We start from the raw sequence: 17,867 nt of genomic DNA on the forward strand, positions 1-17,867 counted from the left end.
GAGAGACTGCCTTCCCGATGCTCTCGGGAGGAGGACCGAGCGCCTTTCCCCTCGAAGGGCAGCCGGCTCGCCAGCGAGCGAAAGGAGACGATTTGCCACAATGAAAAAGGAGGAGGCGGGGGGCGATATTTCCCCCTCCCTCCCGGAACGTCGTTCTCGAGAGGGGGCGACGTGCGCGTGCCTGTGTTAATTGAGGGGTGGGGAGGGGGGGGGGTGGAAGCGAGTCAGAGCCAGCGGATGGAACGCTGGGAGCGTGACGTGTCCCTCTGGCCGCCGCCCTCCCTGCTCAAGCTATATAAAGGACGCCGCTCACCCCCGTCGGTCTTTTTCGCTACGGGTTTGCCGCTGCTTCGGAGGTGAGTGCTGCTCGACGCCTGCGCGCGCGCCCCCGTGCCCGAGGCCTAGCCGCGTTTAGACCTGTGGCGGGTGGCGGGTGGCGAGGGGGGTGCGTGGAAGGCCCGAGGAACCGCTTGAGGCGCACGTGCTCCCGGCCCGAGCCAGCCCGCGAGACGGTTCGGGGAGACGGAAGGAGCAGCCACGCGCGCTTCTCCTGCGAGAGGGGGGGGGCGTGGGGGTGGGTGGGAAGGGGACCCACGCGCGTGTCTCTCTCTCTCCGCGTCACTGCCCCCCCTCCTCCTTTCCCCCTCCCTCCGGATTAGGCGCAACAGGTCCTGCCGCGAGGGCTTCGGTTACAAATCCGGACGGGGCCCATTCATGCCTTCGGGGCGCGAGCCGACAAAGGGGGTTTTATGAGGGAAAAGATTTTGGGAGCGTCCGCCGGGAAACGTGGTTACGGCGGCGGGACGGGGGCCGACTGCACTCGTGGCGCGGGGGCCGGCGGGGGGGGTGGGGGAGCCTTCAGCTTCGGCCTCAAGCCGCGGAGGGTTCTTCGCCGGGATCCAACCCCGCCGCCCGCTTCTCCGCTTTTTACACACACACAAAAAAATGGCCGCTCTCAGCGGCGGCTGCTTGCCGCTACCGTCACAAAATGGAGGACGCGGGGCGGGGCGCGCCAACAAGTGTCTCCCTCTCCCCCCCCCCAAACCTCCTCGGCGGCTCGTGCTCGCCTGGCCCCCGACACAAAGGAGCCGCTCGGCCTTTGCCTTCCCCCTCACGCCTGGGATGCCCCTGGCGGGCGGCCTGGAAGCGCTGGAGCCCCTCCCCGAGTCGAATCCCAGTTGTCTCCGTGACCCTCGCCGCCCTGAAGAGGGGGGTGGAGCCGAGAAGCTCGAGGCAGGCCTCGGGCCTAGTCTCGGCCTAGCAGCTCCAGAAGGGAGGGATTAATCTCCCTGGCCGCCCTTCCTTCCACCATGCCCTGATTTACTTAGTTACCAGAGGATTTTAAGTGCGTTTTTTTCCCCCTCTTCCATTGAAAATAAGTATTTATTTTATTTTTTTGGCCTTGTGTCCTTTATCCCCCTTAAAGGACCTTTATTGGAGCCGACGGAAAAGCCTATCTAACCACCCAACATGGGAAAGGAAAAGACCCACATCAACATTGTTGTCATCGGACACGTCGATTCTGGCAAGTCCACCACCACTGGTCATCTTATTTACAAATGTGGTGGGATCGACAAGAGAACCATTGAGAAGTTTGAGAAGGAAGCTGCTGAGGTGAGTTTGTGGCCTGAAGAACTGTTGGTTTATCTTGTTTTTATATGTAAGGTGCTTGACTTAAAAGTAATTTGCTTTATTTTAGGTATTGCCGCTGAAACCTTATTTAGCATTCTATCTTACTGTACATTACTGTATATGTACATTAGTAATGTACATAAGTAATGTAGTTACAAGTTTCGTAGTGGATTTTATAGATTTTAAGAGAAAGGGATAAATTATATAAGTAAAATGTATGGGAGAAGTGTAACTAGAAAGATAATTGTTATATAGGTATATCATTGTGCTTTGTAAATGTAATGTTACAAGTTGATTAAAAAAGGTATGCATTTAAGTGGATATCTTAACATATTGGCAGATGCAAGGAACTGGATTAGCAGTGTCAAGGGGTTAAGTAAGTGAGAGATAGTTGGAATTCCTCACTAGTTATGCCAGTTGCTTGATCTTCTAAACATAGATTGGGTTTCAGAGCATTCGTGCATGCTTCCTTTGAAAGAGCAACAGCAGTCTTGGAACATTTCGTGCTTTGTGTTAACAAGATTTTTTCTTAATAGATGGGTAAAGGCTCCTTCAAGTATGCATGGGTATTGGATAAGCTGAAGGCAGAACGTGAACGTGGTATCACTATTGATATTTCACTCTGGAAATTTGAAACCAGCAAGTATTATGTCACTATCATTGATGCTCCTGGACACAGAGATTTCATCAAAAACATGATTACTGGTACATCCCAGGTGAGAATTAATGTGAACTTTGTCAAATACAATATTAATTACTTAAAATTATTATTGTATGTTAGAAATAGTGAAGTTAATGACATATTTTCTTGCCTCTCCCAAAGGCTGACTGTGCTGTCCTTATTGTTGCTGCTGGTGTTGGTGAATTTGAAGCTGGTATTTCCAAGAATGGACAAACCCGTGAGCATGCCCTTCTGGCTTACACTCTCGGTGTAAAACAACTAATTGTTGGGGTCAACAAGATGGATTCCACTGAGCCACCTTACAGCCAGAAGAGATATGAAGAGATTGTCAAAGAAGTCGGCACATACATAAAGAAAATCGGCTACAATCCAGATACAGTGGCATTCGTGCCAATTTCCGGCTGGAATGGAGATAACATGTTGGAGCCTAGCTCTAATGTAAGTAATTATCGATAGAGGGGTTTTTTTTGTCTGCAGTCACATCACAAAAGTATTGCAAACAATTGTTGTGCTTTTCCCCCCTTTCTAGATGCCCTGGTTCAAAGGGTGGAAGGTGACTCGTAAAGATGGTGGCGCTAGTGGAACTACACTGCTGGAAGCTCTGGACTCTATCTTGCCACCAACTCGTCCAACTGACAAACCTCTACGCTTGCCACTTCAGGATGTCTACAAAATTGGTGGTAAGTATTACAACAGCAATGTAGCAAATACCTATTTGAAAAAGCTTATTAAGGATGTATAATTTACATTTACAATCCTGGCTAGAGAAACTGTATTTCTTTATTTAAGGGATTGGTACCGTTCCAGTCGGTCGTGTGGAAACTGGCATTCTAAAGCCAGGCATGGTGGTGACATTTGCTCCAGTCAATGTTACAACTGAAGTAAAATCTGTTGAGATGCATCATGAGGCCCTAAGTGAAGCTCTTCCTGGTGACAATGTTGGCTTCAATGTAAAGAACGTATCTGTAAAAGATGTCCGTCGTGGTAATGTTGCTGGAGATAGCAAAAATGATCCACCAATGGAAGCAGCTGGATTCACAGCACAGGTAACTTGGCAGAAGTTTTATTGTGTCAGTGATTGTAAATTCCACAGATAGGGCGGTATGATTCACTCAAATCTATTCATAGGTTATCATCCTGAACCACCCAGGCCAAATCAATGCTGGCTATGCCCCTGTTCTGGATTGTCATACCGCTCACATTGCTTGCAAGTTTGCTGAGCTGAAGGAAAAAATTGATCGTCGTTCTGGTAAGAAGTTGGAAGATGGTCCAAAGTTCCTCAAATCTGGAGATGCTGCCATAGTTGACATGATTCCCGGCAAGCCTATGTGTGTTGAGAGCTTTTCTGACTATCCTCCTCTGGGTAAGTGTTATTTATTAGAAGTATCTTATCATTGTTGTGCTGATATTGTTACTGTCAGGTCAAGGTATAATGAAACTTGGATTTACCAGATCTTGGGGTAGTGGATGCTACATGTAACAGATGAAATCCTTTTCAGACGGTCAAAATTCAGCCGCTTAGCAACTGGTGTGCATTTATGTATTTAGTGTCCTGGAGTCATGTGATCTCACTCAATTGTTATTTGAGTCTGCTTCCGCACTTACTTTTTAGGTCACAAAAGGTGAGATCATTCCAGACCACTAAATACAGCAGTTCTTAAACTGCAGTGATTCACTTAACTGGCAAAAAGAGTCATAAAATATAGCAAAACTGAACTGTTTCTTAGCAACAGAAATGTTGAGCTCAGTTGATCGTAAGTTGAGGACTACCTGTAATATGTCCCTACACAATGTGGATGACAAATCACTAAAATATACTCCCAATTCACCAGACATTATCAAATGATATTAAATTTACTTTTTGATTAAAGTAAAAAACGTTGCAATGTCTCCTCTACTGAAGGAGTTAAATTATGTTGATGGTGCTATAAGACGAAGTGTTTTTAACCAGATGTATTGGGTTGTACTGCTGTTGAAATACCAAGTTAATTGCAACCTCATTTACTCTTGGTAGTGGAGGATCTGAATTGGGAAAAAGAAATTGCTGGATCTGTATTCCTGTACTTTGAAAGTTATAATTCCTTTTTTCTCCCCCATTAGGTCGTTTTGCTGTGCGTGACATGAGACAGACCGTGGCTGTTGGTGTCATCAAGGCTGTTGATAAAAAAGCAGCTGGTGCTGGGAAGGTCACAAAGTCTGCCCAGAAGGCTCAGAAGGCTAAATGAAAATTCTGTACAACCGCCACCTCAGTCTTAATCAGTGGTGGAAGCATGGTCTCAGAACTTTTTGTCTCAATTGGCCATTTAAGTTTAATAGTAAAAGACTGGTTAATAATTACAATGCATCGTAAAAGCTTCAGAAGGAAAGGAATGTTTGTGGACCATTTGTTTCGTGGCAGTTTCTAAGTTATTAGTTTTTAAAATCGGTAATTTTTTTTTAAATGGAAACAACTTGACCAAAATCTGTCACACATTTTGAGACCATTAAAATCAAAAGTTTAATGCAAAGTCTCTGTGTTCTTTGGGGCTATTGGATACACTTTGATATTCAAAAATGTTGTGCTTTGCAGAGCAGTATGGTAGCTAAAAGTAATTATAACTCATTGATTTGGGGAACATGATTGTTTGCAAAAGTATTGCAGCACAGTCTTAAGCGTGATCTTAATTTTGTGCCAACATTTAAGAATTAGAAAATAGTAGAGTTAAAGCTCAAGTATATTGAAGGTACAACATAACGTTTGTAGATTCAATTTTCATGTTTAATATTCAAAAGCACATGTAGGCAGCGACTTCCGTGTTTCCGTGCTATTAGTATAGGGTAGCGTTCGGTCATTTTAAATGGAATTTTCATTGGAGCATAGTGTGATCATGTTGCAGGTTATGACACAGAAATTCACTTGATAAGAGTATTTTTCAAGTTAATTGCTGCAAGTGAATGGGTGTTAAATCAACTAAAAGATCAAATGCTGTTTTTCTGCTTTATAAGAAAATTCTGAGAGTCTAATGTTTTCCAAGATAATTATACTTCATCTTTAGTATAATTCTCAAATGAAATTACACCCTTCAAAAAAATCATGACCAGTTAAACGTTTAAAATTTTGTTTAAAAGCAATATTGTGCTGAGATTAATCTGTATTCAGGTTCTAGGTGTTATGCCAAAGTTGGTAGTTTAAGTCCTATAGTAAATGAAGTCAATAGTGCCATTTCCTTAGAATAGATCTGGTATTTAAATAGTGCTATCAGAAGAAGACATTGCTATGCACCATTTCAGCTTCAGAATTTTAAATTTCATTTGTGGTATCCTACAGAGATGTGGTCAATAAACAAATATTGTAGCTTTTGTGGAGCTTCATAAAGGACAATAGAATTTTATATTAACATACATGAACTGTTGGCTATTTTTACCTATACAGCACAAGGTGTGACATGCAGAATAACAAGCTTTTCTATCCTTAAAATACTTGCTTCCTTTCAAATTGTTTTGATGCTCCTGTTACAGCTGAGTATTTTTAAAGAATTCATGGTGAGAGTGAAGCATTGCTCTTTTTAAAATGAGAACTAAAACCTGAGTTTTAAAGTTTGGATTGTACCTTCAGTTTCTCTCCGTGTCTGACTACTGTAACTGCTAGATAAATGTAACAGTGAAAAAAGTAATGACAACTTGGCAGTATTATTTTCAAGGAATAACAGTTTGAAGAAATGACATGTAATAAGTACTTAGCAAAGCTACTTTCAAACCATGAAAGCCTTAGATTTAAAATAAAGATTAGGGGAAAAAAAGTAATTTCAGAAAGTTATTTTTAACTGTTAGCCTCAAGTGGGCAGATGAAAGTACTGCTGCATTGTCCAGTGGTGTTTTCCATTTGTTATTTAAAAGGGCTTGGACCAAAAAAAAACACCCCACTGAGAAACATTGAAGGCAAACAGCTAAATTGATGAAAGTATTATCAGCAAGTCTGGTTAAGTCCTATGAGCTGCACCCCAAAATATTTTTGGAGATAAGTGTGCCAGGACTTTGATTTTAAGATACCAAGCTGAGACGGCTTTGCACAGACTGAAGATAATTCTATGCTGTCATTGGAACTGATAGCAATTACTTGCCTATGTCAAATAACTGCCTTTGGTTATTACTAATTTGGTCAACACTTTCTGGCTATTCACATATGTTGATTAGTTTTGCTTTCCATTGCATATGTTATAGTAATAGTACCTGTTGGGTTAATGAAAAAAAAAATACTAAATTTTGTAAGCAAACACTTGGTCTTCTAGTTTATCTTCAATAAATTTTAAGTCTAGAATTACTTTACCTTCACGGCTCTTTATTTTCCAGGTAAGATGATGTTTCAAAAAACATGAAGCAATTGTCTCTTCTTGCAGTTGCCAACCATCTGTATGTGAAAGCCCACTAGGCTTTCAGCAGGTGTTTTCACTGAAAGCAATTTGCCTTTTGAAGAACCTGTTTTTTGGTCACTTTAGAGCCTGCTTAAGCTGTATCAAAAGCTGCTGTGATATATTAACAATTCCATATTTGGAACTTAACTATGGGAAAAAAAAGTCATTTTGAAGCATCCATACACGTTAGGAATTGCAAATTGCCTAGGCTGCTGTGCTCATTTCAATATGAAAAGTAAAATTGAGTGTGATAACTAAAGCCCTAAAGATTAAAAAAAGCAAGGTTGGTAGGCTATGCTTGGAGATAAGAATTTTAACATCCTTAGGAACCAACATGTAGGAAAAAATGAATTGGGGAGGTTAGGGAAGTTCTGTACATTGGGTTTTAAAAACGTGTGCATACGGAGAAAATTAAAATTGCATATTTTCCCCTTTGCTTGAGGATGACAAGAACAATAGGCTTTTACACAATATTTTTCCTCTAAAGGCACAGAAAGTCCCACATCTCCCTGAACAGATTGACAGTTCTTGGATGGGTTGAGCATAATTCTTAGTACTCCGTGAGCATCAATGTTTGCTGCTGTTTGTTCAGAAGGCTGTCCCCAAAGGATCACTTTTATCCCTTAAATCAGAGTGATGGAAGTACCCAATTCTTTGTAGATAGCATCCAAAATCACAACTCTTTGTTATTGATTGCTGATAGATGGGGTGGAGCTACTTCCTATATGGGTAGCTTGTAAAGCCAAATAATTCCGCTTTATCAGTTTACAGTTCTTTTAAATATTCTCCAAGAAAGCCAGTTCTGTGGTCATCCTCGTGAGGAATAGAAAAACACCAGCCTTGCTCTTCTGAAGCATTTCACAGGGGCCACTTATAAGCACTTAGTTTATTAAATTTATATTCCACCCATCTTGCTGTCAATCAAATCTGGGCTTCTTCCAGCTCTGCTATGTATCCTAACTTCTGAGTATTCTCCCAAGAGAAAGAGCCAATGATATATAACCAGTCCAGAAGAGAGAAAGATGCCTCCTAAAATGGATGTGCGCTTCCTGGGTGTGAGTAATAATCCCCCAAAGAGGAGAGCCATTCTGGGAGGATCAATGTAGGAAGAATTTTGTTTACAAATTTCCCCACAAGTAATGTGGCTCAGTCATATTCTTCCACTGAAGCACAAATTCTATGATAATGGCAATAAAAGGGCAGGAATGCAGCCCTTTCATGTGAAGATACAATATTAAACTAGATATGCATCAGGTGTTGAGTAAGGTGGTTAGTACAGGCACTCCCCAGTTAAGAATGAGTTCTGTTCCTAATTTTTATTTTTCATCTGAATCTGTATTTAAGTCAGCTCATATTTACAAATAAGACTGCCCAACCAGGGTGCTGAAGCCACATAATGTTGTAATATAATTCCTTGTGTAGGCGTAGCGGTCACCCATGGCCCAGTGGATAACAGGGCATGCAGAGCCACGCTGAACCACAGGAAACAAACTCCATAACATCCTGACATCCTGAGAGTTCATAACATAACATCCTGAGATGTGCCCTACCAATGACGCCCAGGATTTGACCATATATAGACAGGACTTCCCTGAGCAGTAGATTAGAAATTGTACTTTTACAGGCTGTTTTTTAATCACATGCTGATTGCTGATTTGCTCCTCCTGCCTTTGTCCTATCTCAATAAAAGGGGCTCTCAGACCCCCAATCTGGGTCGCTCCATCCCGAGAAAGATCGTGTCCGTGTCTTTTCTCCACATTGGCCTCATGGACGACCCACGGGAACATCACAACATAATGCTTTAGCAACTGCTGGAAAAAAAAACCCTGTATATTAAAAACTCCAGAAAGAATTGCGTGGCTTCAGTGCTTCACCGGCTTGAAGAAGAATGCCATTCACCATTATTAATAATAAGCAACCTGTTCTTTATTTAACAATAAGCAGCTAGGGATTGTCCTTAAGTTGAATGTTCTTAACCCAAAGGTTGCCCAAACAGTACTAAGGATGATACTACAAAGACAACGTTGCATTTGAAAATACCAGAACTGTGTAAAAAACTTGGTATCTTCCTTTGGACTTGATTCCCAGAGCTGTTCTTACTTCCCAATATCCTTTTACAGTTTAATCAATGTTGTTATGTCCAAATGCCTTATTCTAGTTCTCATGCCTCTTATATTGGGTACGGTAATGCTAGGAAGCTCAGACGTGAATCCACTGAGCCAATACCTATAGTATTTTACATCAGAGAGGTGCCTGCTCAAGATTTTAGACCTGATAAAACTCATCTTGTGTGTGTGTGTGTGTGTGGGGAGGGGGGGTCACCTTCATTTATTCTAGTAACCGGTATCAAAAGGACAAACTTCCAGGAAGTCAAAATAATCAGAATAGCAATCTTCAAATTTAAGTCTACCGCATCAAAATCACATCTACCATAATTCTAGTTCTGATCAATAATTCGGTCTGAAGATATATGAAACTTCAGAGCAAAAGTAACTTCCACTCCTGGGGGAGGACTTAAGGATCTGGGAATGTTGCTCATACACTTCCAGTCTTGGAAGTGGTAAAGCATATTTACTAACCAATCCTTCTTGCTCTCAACCGACCCAGAAGAATTTTGTGCTCCCAAACAGAGGAAACTGATTCATAAGCTTTCTAAAGAAACATTTTGGGTTGCTCAGCTCCTTTCATTCAGACATGAGTTGGTGTACAGATCAGTGGTGGGTTTCAAAAATTGTTCGAACCTACTCTGTGGGTGTGGCCTCCTTTGTGGGAGTGGCTTGCCACCCATGTGACCGGATGGGAGTAGCTTGCCGCCCATGTGACCGGATATGAAGATGCCGATGACACTTGTTAGAACCACCTTAAATTACCTCACGCACAGCACTGGCCTGCATAAGAATATGATGTAAACTTGTTTTTTTAAAGGCATCTTTGGTTTGCGTTAAAACAACTTCAACACACGCAATGTTCTGATTGCACCACACATGCAATAGCCATCCTTACCTTTCACAGAGGCACTGAGTTTTATAAATATGAGCATGATTGTGTAGAATAATCATATCCAAGGACCAGTGGTGGGTTTCAAAAATTTTGGGAACCTCTTCTGTAGGTGTGGCCTGCTTTCCGGGTCCACTGGTGGAACCTCTTCTAACCGGTTCGGTAGATTTGACGAATCGGTTCTACTGAATAGGTGCGAACTGGTAAGAACCCACCTCTGGTACAGATACATAGCTGGAGGCTGAATATCAAGCACTGCCTGCTCTCGGCCACAAGGCCGCTTCTTATCCAGATCAGCCTAGCCTAAGAAAGCAGTGACAATCTGGATCTATCAGATCACTTGCTGTGCTTTCTCGAATGCTTTCTACAATTGCCCTGAATATCAAATCTTGCCTATTAGGAAGCTCAGTTTGCTGCTTTCCCTGCTGTGTATGTCATGATCCAAACCTACTCCATCAGCATTTTCTACTCCATTGGAGTGAAACATGAAGGACAGCAGGAGGAAAAGATCTTTTTACAAGGCAATGCCAATTTAATTTGTAAGTCATCGCTGAGGCTTCCTTCAAAATTGAGTCCTGCAGCTAGTCTTGCCTCAGTGACTTTTCCGGAATACTGGGAATTATTTTGGGAAGACTCAGGCGAAATAAGAAAGTGAAATATTGGACTAAACACATGAAGTTGCTTTTTTAAACCATTGCTGAAAGTCATTCACATCAATCTTCCCCTTGATGATCCTTCCTTCCTTCCTTCCTTCGTTCCTTCGTTCCTTCCTTCCTTCCTTCCTTCCTTCCTTCCTTCCTTCCTTCCTTCCTTCCTTCCTTCCTTCCTTCCCTCCCTCCCTCCCTCCCTCCCTCCCTCCCTCCCTCCCTCCCTCAAATGTATCTCTACAAATTGCTGATAGCTACGCATTCTGGTAGACTGGATTGCTTAAAAAATCCAAAATGCATAAAGTGCATTAACAATAAAAAGAGTTTAAAAAAACATACAGCAACACAAACAACCCAGACAATGCTCTCTACATGGGGCTGCCCTTGAAGAGCACCCGGAAGCTTCAACTGGTCCAGAATGTGGCTGCGCGGGTTATCATGAGGGCACCCAGGTACTCCCATGTTACACCCCTTTTAGGCGGCCTGCACTGGTTGCCGGTTGTCTTCCGGGTGCGATTCAAGGTACTAATTATGACCTTTAAAGCGTTCCATGACTTAGGCCCAGGATACCTGCGAGACCACCTACTGCCACCGGTAGCCTCCCATCGTCCAGTGCGATCCCACAGAGTTGGCCTCCTCAGGGTGCCGTCGGCCAGACAGTGTCGGCTAGTGACCCCCAGGGGGAGAGCCTTCTCTGTGGGAGCGCCTTCCCTCTGGAATGAGCTGCCCCCGGAGCTTCGTATAACCCCCGACCTCCGGTCCTTCCGACGCGCCCTAAAAAGCTGGCTTTTCCAGCAAGCCAGTCTGGCCTGAACAAAACAAATCAAATTATTGATTACTGTTAATTTTAATTTTAATTCTTTTTTAAAAAAATGTGTCATTGTCAATTTTAATTGGGTTTGGGATATCCTGTTTAATTTCTTCTTAACTTTTGTGTTATGTATTTCTTTTAATGTTGTACGCCGCCCTGAGTCCTAGGGAGAAGGGCAGCATAAAAATCGAATAAACCTAAACCTAACCTAAACCTAAAACAACCATAATAACAACAACAGAAAACCACAATAGGCTTTCAATAAACAAATTAACCGCAGGCTTGAGTCCTTAAGGGCTTTTTGGAACCCCAGGAAAATGGTCCCCTCTGTATCTCTGATGGGATAAGGTTCCAGGGAGAAAATTTATGCTTCCTTAGTTCCATAAGATAACAATTTTTAACAAAGGGATCTGAAGTGTATTCACTCTGCAGAATGTATTGGACAGGCAGACACAGTAGAGATAGGTGGTCCTTTAGTTATCCAGGCCCTACGTCATGAAGGTAAAACCAGCACCTTGTGTTACACGCTTAGTAGCCAATTAGCAATTAATGCAGGGGTGACACCAATACACCAAGAAGCATCTGTTATTGTCCATGCTGCTGTATTTTCAACCACTTCCAAACAGGCAGTGAGAACAGTATCAGCAGAGGTGGGTTCCTAACATTTCGCACCAGTTCGGTAGAACCGGTTCGTCAAATCTACCGAACCGGTTAGAAGAGGTTCCACCAGTGGACCCGGAAAGCAGGCCACACCTACAGAAGAGGTTCCAAAATTTTTTGAAACCCACCACTGGTGGGTATGTAATGTCCCGCAGTTATCTACGCATTAATAATGATCTAGTAATATTTCCTTATGCATTTTAGCTTTTTATCTTTCCTTACATAATTGGTGTTTTCTTTCATACTTTTGGATTTCTAATTTCTGTTTCCGTTAGTTGGCAATTGCTAAAACCAATCCCACGTGAAGAAGTATTCAAAGCCTTCTTGATTTTAATTGTCAATTTGTTTATTCCTGCACATTGTAATATTTATTCATTTACATATCTCTGTTTTTCCACTGTTGTGCAAACACAATTCCAGCAGCTGCTAACATGTGTAAAATTAAATATATATTATACTTCCTTTCAAATAGCCAACAAAATATTTCTGGTTTTAATTCCATACCTTGCTTTATGATTGCTTCTAACCACTAACTTCTGAATAGCTACTTGGACCGACCTAAGTACTAATTCATAATTTCATATCCAGTCACATGGGCAGCAAGCCACTCCCAACCGGTCACATGGACAGCAAGCCACTCCCATCCAGTCACATGTGTGGCAGGCCACTCCCACAAAGGAGGCCACACCCAGAGAGTAGGCTCCAACAATTTTTGAAACCCACCACTGAGTCTCAGGAAGAGTCCATTGCAATAATCCCATTATGAGATGCCATAATAGTCTGAAGGGCCTCCTGATTAAGGAAAGGGCACAATTGGCACATAAGATGAATCCATGCAAAGGACTTCGTGGCAAGAGCTGCAACCTGTTCATCAACCAGGAGAACCCCTAAGATGCTCGATAATCTTGAATGGAAAAATGCATGCATAAGTGCACCAGCGTGCCTAACATCCCTGTTGTCAGGCCTGCAATTATATTCCTTTTAGAATTTTGGCCTGCCTCACTTTCTCTTATTTCATTATGCTGTTTCATTAGTATAGTTGATGGGAGGGGGGATTGTGGAATGTATTGTTATCATTCTTTTCTAGAAGCTCAAGGTCATCTTTTGTCTCTGCATCTTTGCACCTAACCGGAAGCAGCTGGGTGTGGATGCCAGCGTGGAAGAAGAAGATTGGACCATGTGATGGATTGTGGGTGTGGGGACAAGATCATGAACTTTTAACTGGGTGGAATTCTGATGTAATTTCCATAATTGGGATTTCACAGATGTGCTAAGATGTCTAATTTATTAAATTGGAACTTTAAGGATCGTTTTGCCTTGGACTCTGATTTAATTCTAAATGATACTTGAAATGCTGACACCTGTCCTAATGTCTCCATTTATTTGTACCCATTTCCTATGTTCTTATTCATGTTTATTCCTATTCCTGTTATCTTGCAGGAATGACTAACTAACTAACTAACTAACTAACTAACTAACTAACTAACTAACTAAATCTAAGACCAAAGGTGAAAACATCGCTGCTCTAGGGGAGCCTCCTAGCCACAGCCTCTCAATCTTGTTGAGATTGAACCGAAGTTTGAGCCTGCCAATCTAGACCTGAACACTGATTCAGTACATTTTTACTTTTTTCATTTATTCAATCCTTGTCAAGAAATGAGAAGGCACAGCCTCTTCAGCAGCAGAATTTATCTAGCGCCACCTTGTGGCTGCCATGCAACTTTATTAAATAAGGCTGTGATAGAAGATTTGAACAGAAAAACCTTTATGACAGTGTTTTTCAACCTTTTTTGTGCAAAGGCACACTTTTTTCATGAAAAAGATCCCGAGGCACACCACCATTAGAAAATGTTAAAAAAATTTAACTCTGTGCCTATATTGACTATATATAAAGTAATTTTCCCACGGCACACCTTACACTATGTCACGGCACACTAGTGTGCCGCGGCACAGTGGTTGAAAAACACTGCTTTATGTCATTTTCCTATATACCCAATGGTACACATTAAAATGAAATTCAGATGCACCACTCTTGAAAGAGAAAAATGCTACCCACCAAACAATGTCACCATCCCAATAATAATAAGTATAATAACAATAATAGTAGCAGCATCAGCATCCCAAAATGCCAATTTATATGAAAACGATACTACATTTGAAGGGGAAAACAGTTTGGAGGGAATGCAAGTATATCGGATGCACTTGCCACCAAGTCCTTTAAAAGGTTTGGCCCATTTCTTTTTTGGGGGCCAATGCGGTGATCACTTGTGTTCAGGACCCTTTTAGATGTCAGTTGTGCACAATTGCTATACAATTTCCGTAACCAGGCAAAATTCAACTACATTTTTGCTTAACAAAAGTAAGTCATTATTAAGCCACCTGTTTAACCAAATTAACAACAGGAGGAAACAAAAGGAATGGCATATGGAACAATTTGGCTAAATTGTGGAATTCTATATACTTAAAAGCATCACATCTGCACCTCATTAATGGTTTTTCTGTCAATAATGGAACAAGTCTGTCCCTTCTAGGTTCAGGTCAATATGTTAATGCTGGGCAGTAATGCTACTGTACATAAAATACTTATACAGTAGGCAATAAGCTATTTGAAAAATATAATAGCAATCACAATATTTAGTATACTGTGTGCATAATATATATTACCCCCATATATCCAATTGCTAGGCAACATTTCATGGCTATTTAGACTGATGAAAGGACCTTGAAATTTTGCAGCTTATTTATTTAAATTTATTGACTGCCCAACTCCAATGAATCCTAATCCTCTCCCTACACATCCCCATTTTATGGCTGAAGAACAATTGGTTAATGAACTACATTCAAGATATTGTAATATGAAATCCCTTCTATTTCTATCTGCAAGATACATTTGCCAATTAAAATTAACCGAGGTTTTTTTTAATGGTATTAATTATTTTGGTATTAGCCCAAAATCGTTTAAAGGTCTACTTGTGAGAATGCCTCACCCCCTTTATTTGCTATGAAGGGAGACATTTAAGGAAAAATATCTGAGATATTCAATAACAGAGCAATTACTATGAATTGTTAATTATATCTCCTCTTTTCACAGAGCAATGTCGGGGAAAATTTGGAGCCTTTGGTTGTTGCTCAATAAAATGCAATGGTGAGGGAAACTAGTTACCGTAATTCAGCACCATTAGAAGGGCTACAACAGTGATGGCAAACCTTTTTCACCAAGGGTGCCAAAAGCACACAGGCTAGTGCTATCGTACATGCTTGTGCGCCCACCCCCATAATTTAATGGCCCCCACACTATGCCCCCTTACATCCATGCGTGAACATCACCACCACCCACTGCTCCACGCATGCGCGCACAGGTTTCTTGGAACCTCCTCTCCCCCCTGGAGACCTGTTTTCCAACTTCCAGTGGGCCCAGTAAGTCTGTTTTATTCCCCTGAAGCTTCTGGAAGGGAATAAACAGCCTGATGCGCAAACCAGAAGTCTGTTCCCAAACTTCCGGTTTACGTGTTCTGCAGTTTTTCGCCCTCCGGAGGCTTCAGGGAAGCTTCCAGAGGGTGAAAAACGGCCAAAAATCAAAGCCGAAAATCAGCCAAAGTGCCCCTCCCTCAAATACAACAGAAATGTAACAAAGGCAACAGTAAAAATATTGGGTTTCTGTCTGGATGGTCTCTTGTGATGAGCCGATAGAAAGAGAAAGGAAGCAGTAAGCTTCCTCCCATATTACCTCCTGTAACTGCGCAATTGTTCCTGACACCTAATAGCTCTTCGATGGCATGTATCCAGGAACAACTCACTACTGGCCTCCGGCTCACTCTCCCTTGTCTCCTCCCCACTGGTCCAAGGCTCAGGCGCCTCCTGGTGGCCAACCAGCCTCTCTGCGCCCTGCTCAGAGTGGGAACCCTGTCCAGGGTCCTCCACATCCTCCAAAGCGGACTCATAGGGCCCCTCGCTGTCGGAGTCTGGTGGCAGCTCCAACAGCTCCTGCTGGGCCACACTACCAAACCATAGGATTGATCCCATGGCCACAGTCATGCAATACAGCATATCTACTATCTGTAAGGAGTTTAGAAAAAGTGATTGAGTCTGTTATGATGTTATGTGCTTATGAGGACATTATATCAGTTCTATCACATGTAGGCCTTAGACACATTCTCTATTTGATTTTTTTGGCAATCTCTTTAGGGAAATTGTAGAAAAAGTGATGGGACTTGAGATTTGGGCAGAAACTGCATTGGTTGCTCCTGGTGGATGACAGTCTCATCACCTGCTTGGGGAAGTGGATTCTCCTTGGTTCATTTACATTTCTAGGGGCCTTCATTATTATTAAGCAAAGTATCCTGGACTGCTTTCAAGGGTTTGAAGTTGAGAGCAGGTAATGATTCTGCTACTTCCTGAATGGATAGTTCAGTTGATGGAAATAAAGGAGGAGAAGTCATCCAGTGGCTGCTCACTTGAGTACATGAAGCTGCTGAGGTGAGGTCATCCATCCGTTTGGGATGTAGAATCACTGATATACTGATGATAACCAGTTGCAAATCCCTTGGATGTGCCAGGTGAAACTCATGTCCTAGTATTTGGAGGCTGTTAGGCTCTAAATGAACAAGCTGAGATTGAATCCTATGTCCAAAAAAGCATTTCTCAGTTTATCATCACTAGACACAACAGTGGAACCAGAACAGTACATGTACCAATATCTTCTATGATAATCATCCCAGAACTGTATCAGAGGAAAAATGGCTAGAAACTGGCACAGATTGGCTGATTTAACAGTAATTTTGTACAACTGACGCCATGTGAATTCTTGCCAGTGTACAAACAGCTGCACAAAATCCATGCAATTAGGGGGCTCAGTCACCCTACCCCAAACTAGAGATGGGAGGATTCTAGCCTCTGACCATGCTGTCATCAACACAACCTCGGAGACATTGGCAATTGTTCATGCAGCAAGGTTTATATAGGAAGACGAGGGCCATTATAACATCACGTTAATAGCAGAGCAACTAAAGGCAATTCCAATTGTCCCCACAGTTGGCTACAGGCAAAATTCAAGTGATGTCATGAGGATTGTTTTTTAATAGTGGTTAACAGTGATTAGTGAGGGTGTTCATCAGTGGTGGGTTTCAAAAATTGTTCGAACCTACTCTGTGGGTGTGGCCTCTTTTGTGGGAGTGGCTTGCTGCCCATGTGACCGGATATGAAGATGCCGACGACACTTGTCAGAACCACCTTAAATTACCTCACACACAGCACTGGCCTGCATAAGAATATGATGTAGACTTGTTTTTTAAAAGGCATCTTTGGTTTGCGTTAAAACAACTTCAACACACGCAATGTTCTGATTGCACCACAAATGCAGTAGTCATCCTTACCTTTCACAGAGGCACTGAGTTTTATAAATATGAGCATGATAGTGTAGAATAATTCTATCCAAGGATCAATGGTGGGTTTCAAAAAAATTTGGAACCTCTTCTGTAGGTGTGGCCTGCTTTCTGGGTCCACTGGTGGAACCTCTTCTAACCGGTTCGGTAGATTTGACGAACCGGTTCTACCAAATAGGTGCGAACTGGTAGGAACCCACCTCTGGTGTTCATGCTATTTTTAAACAATATGGATACAATCTGGCAAATTCCATAGCGTATCAAAATCTGCTCCTTTTTCCTTGCACCAGCTTCAACAGACTCACCTTCCCCAATTAATGAATAAATAAATCAATAAAATCCCAAGAAAATTCAGTTTCAGCTCCTCTCACATCATATTAAGAATCCAAATCAAATTTTAATATAGTTCCTTCCAGATCCAAGTTTTGAGATAAAACAGTTTCTTAGAAGGATTATACAGCTTATATGCAAGATTAGTATTTTTAAAAATCTATTTAGAGCCAGAGGATTACATTTTTATTCCTGATAAATTTTTACAAATAGAGCGAAATAATTATTCTCAGCAGCTTCATTTCTAATCAGCCTATTTAAGGATTGCTTAAAAATCTAAATTCACCATACTTTGTCCCAACTACAAATATGAACATTTTGGTTTGAAAAGGCATA

General features: G+C 41.9%; 1 protein-coding gene across 1 annotated transcript; it reads left to right on the forward strand.

Annotated features, from left to right (window-relative positions):
- The first annotated feature begins 317 nt into the window (after positions 1-317).
- On the forward strand, positions 318-4,821 carry EEF1A1 (eukaryotic translation elongation factor 1 alpha 1). The gene is made up of 8 exons (XM_014054968.2): positions 318-356; positions 1,427-1,614; positions 2,169-2,348; positions 2,456-2,752; positions 2,844-2,994; positions 3,104-3,360; positions 3,443-3,677; positions 4,415-4,821. The coding sequence occupies exons 2-8, from the start codon at positions 1,471-1,473 to the stop codon at positions 4,537-4,539; spliced, it is 1,389 nt and encodes a 462-aa protein (XP_013910443.1). The 5' UTR covers positions 318-356; positions 1,427-1,470; the 3' UTR covers positions 4,540-4,821.
- Positions 4,822-17,867: the final 13,046 nt, after the last annotated feature.

This window comes from Thamnophis sirtalis, unplaced genomic scaffold (assembly GCF_051295495.1).
Source record: "Thamnophis sirtalis isolate CommonGarterSnake01/CBP01778 unplaced genomic scaffold, rThaSir2_p1.2 scaffold_6, whole genome shotgun sequence".
Classification (NCBI taxonomy): Eukaryota; Metazoa; Chordata; class Lepidosauria; order Squamata; family Natricidae; genus Thamnophis; species Thamnophis sirtalis.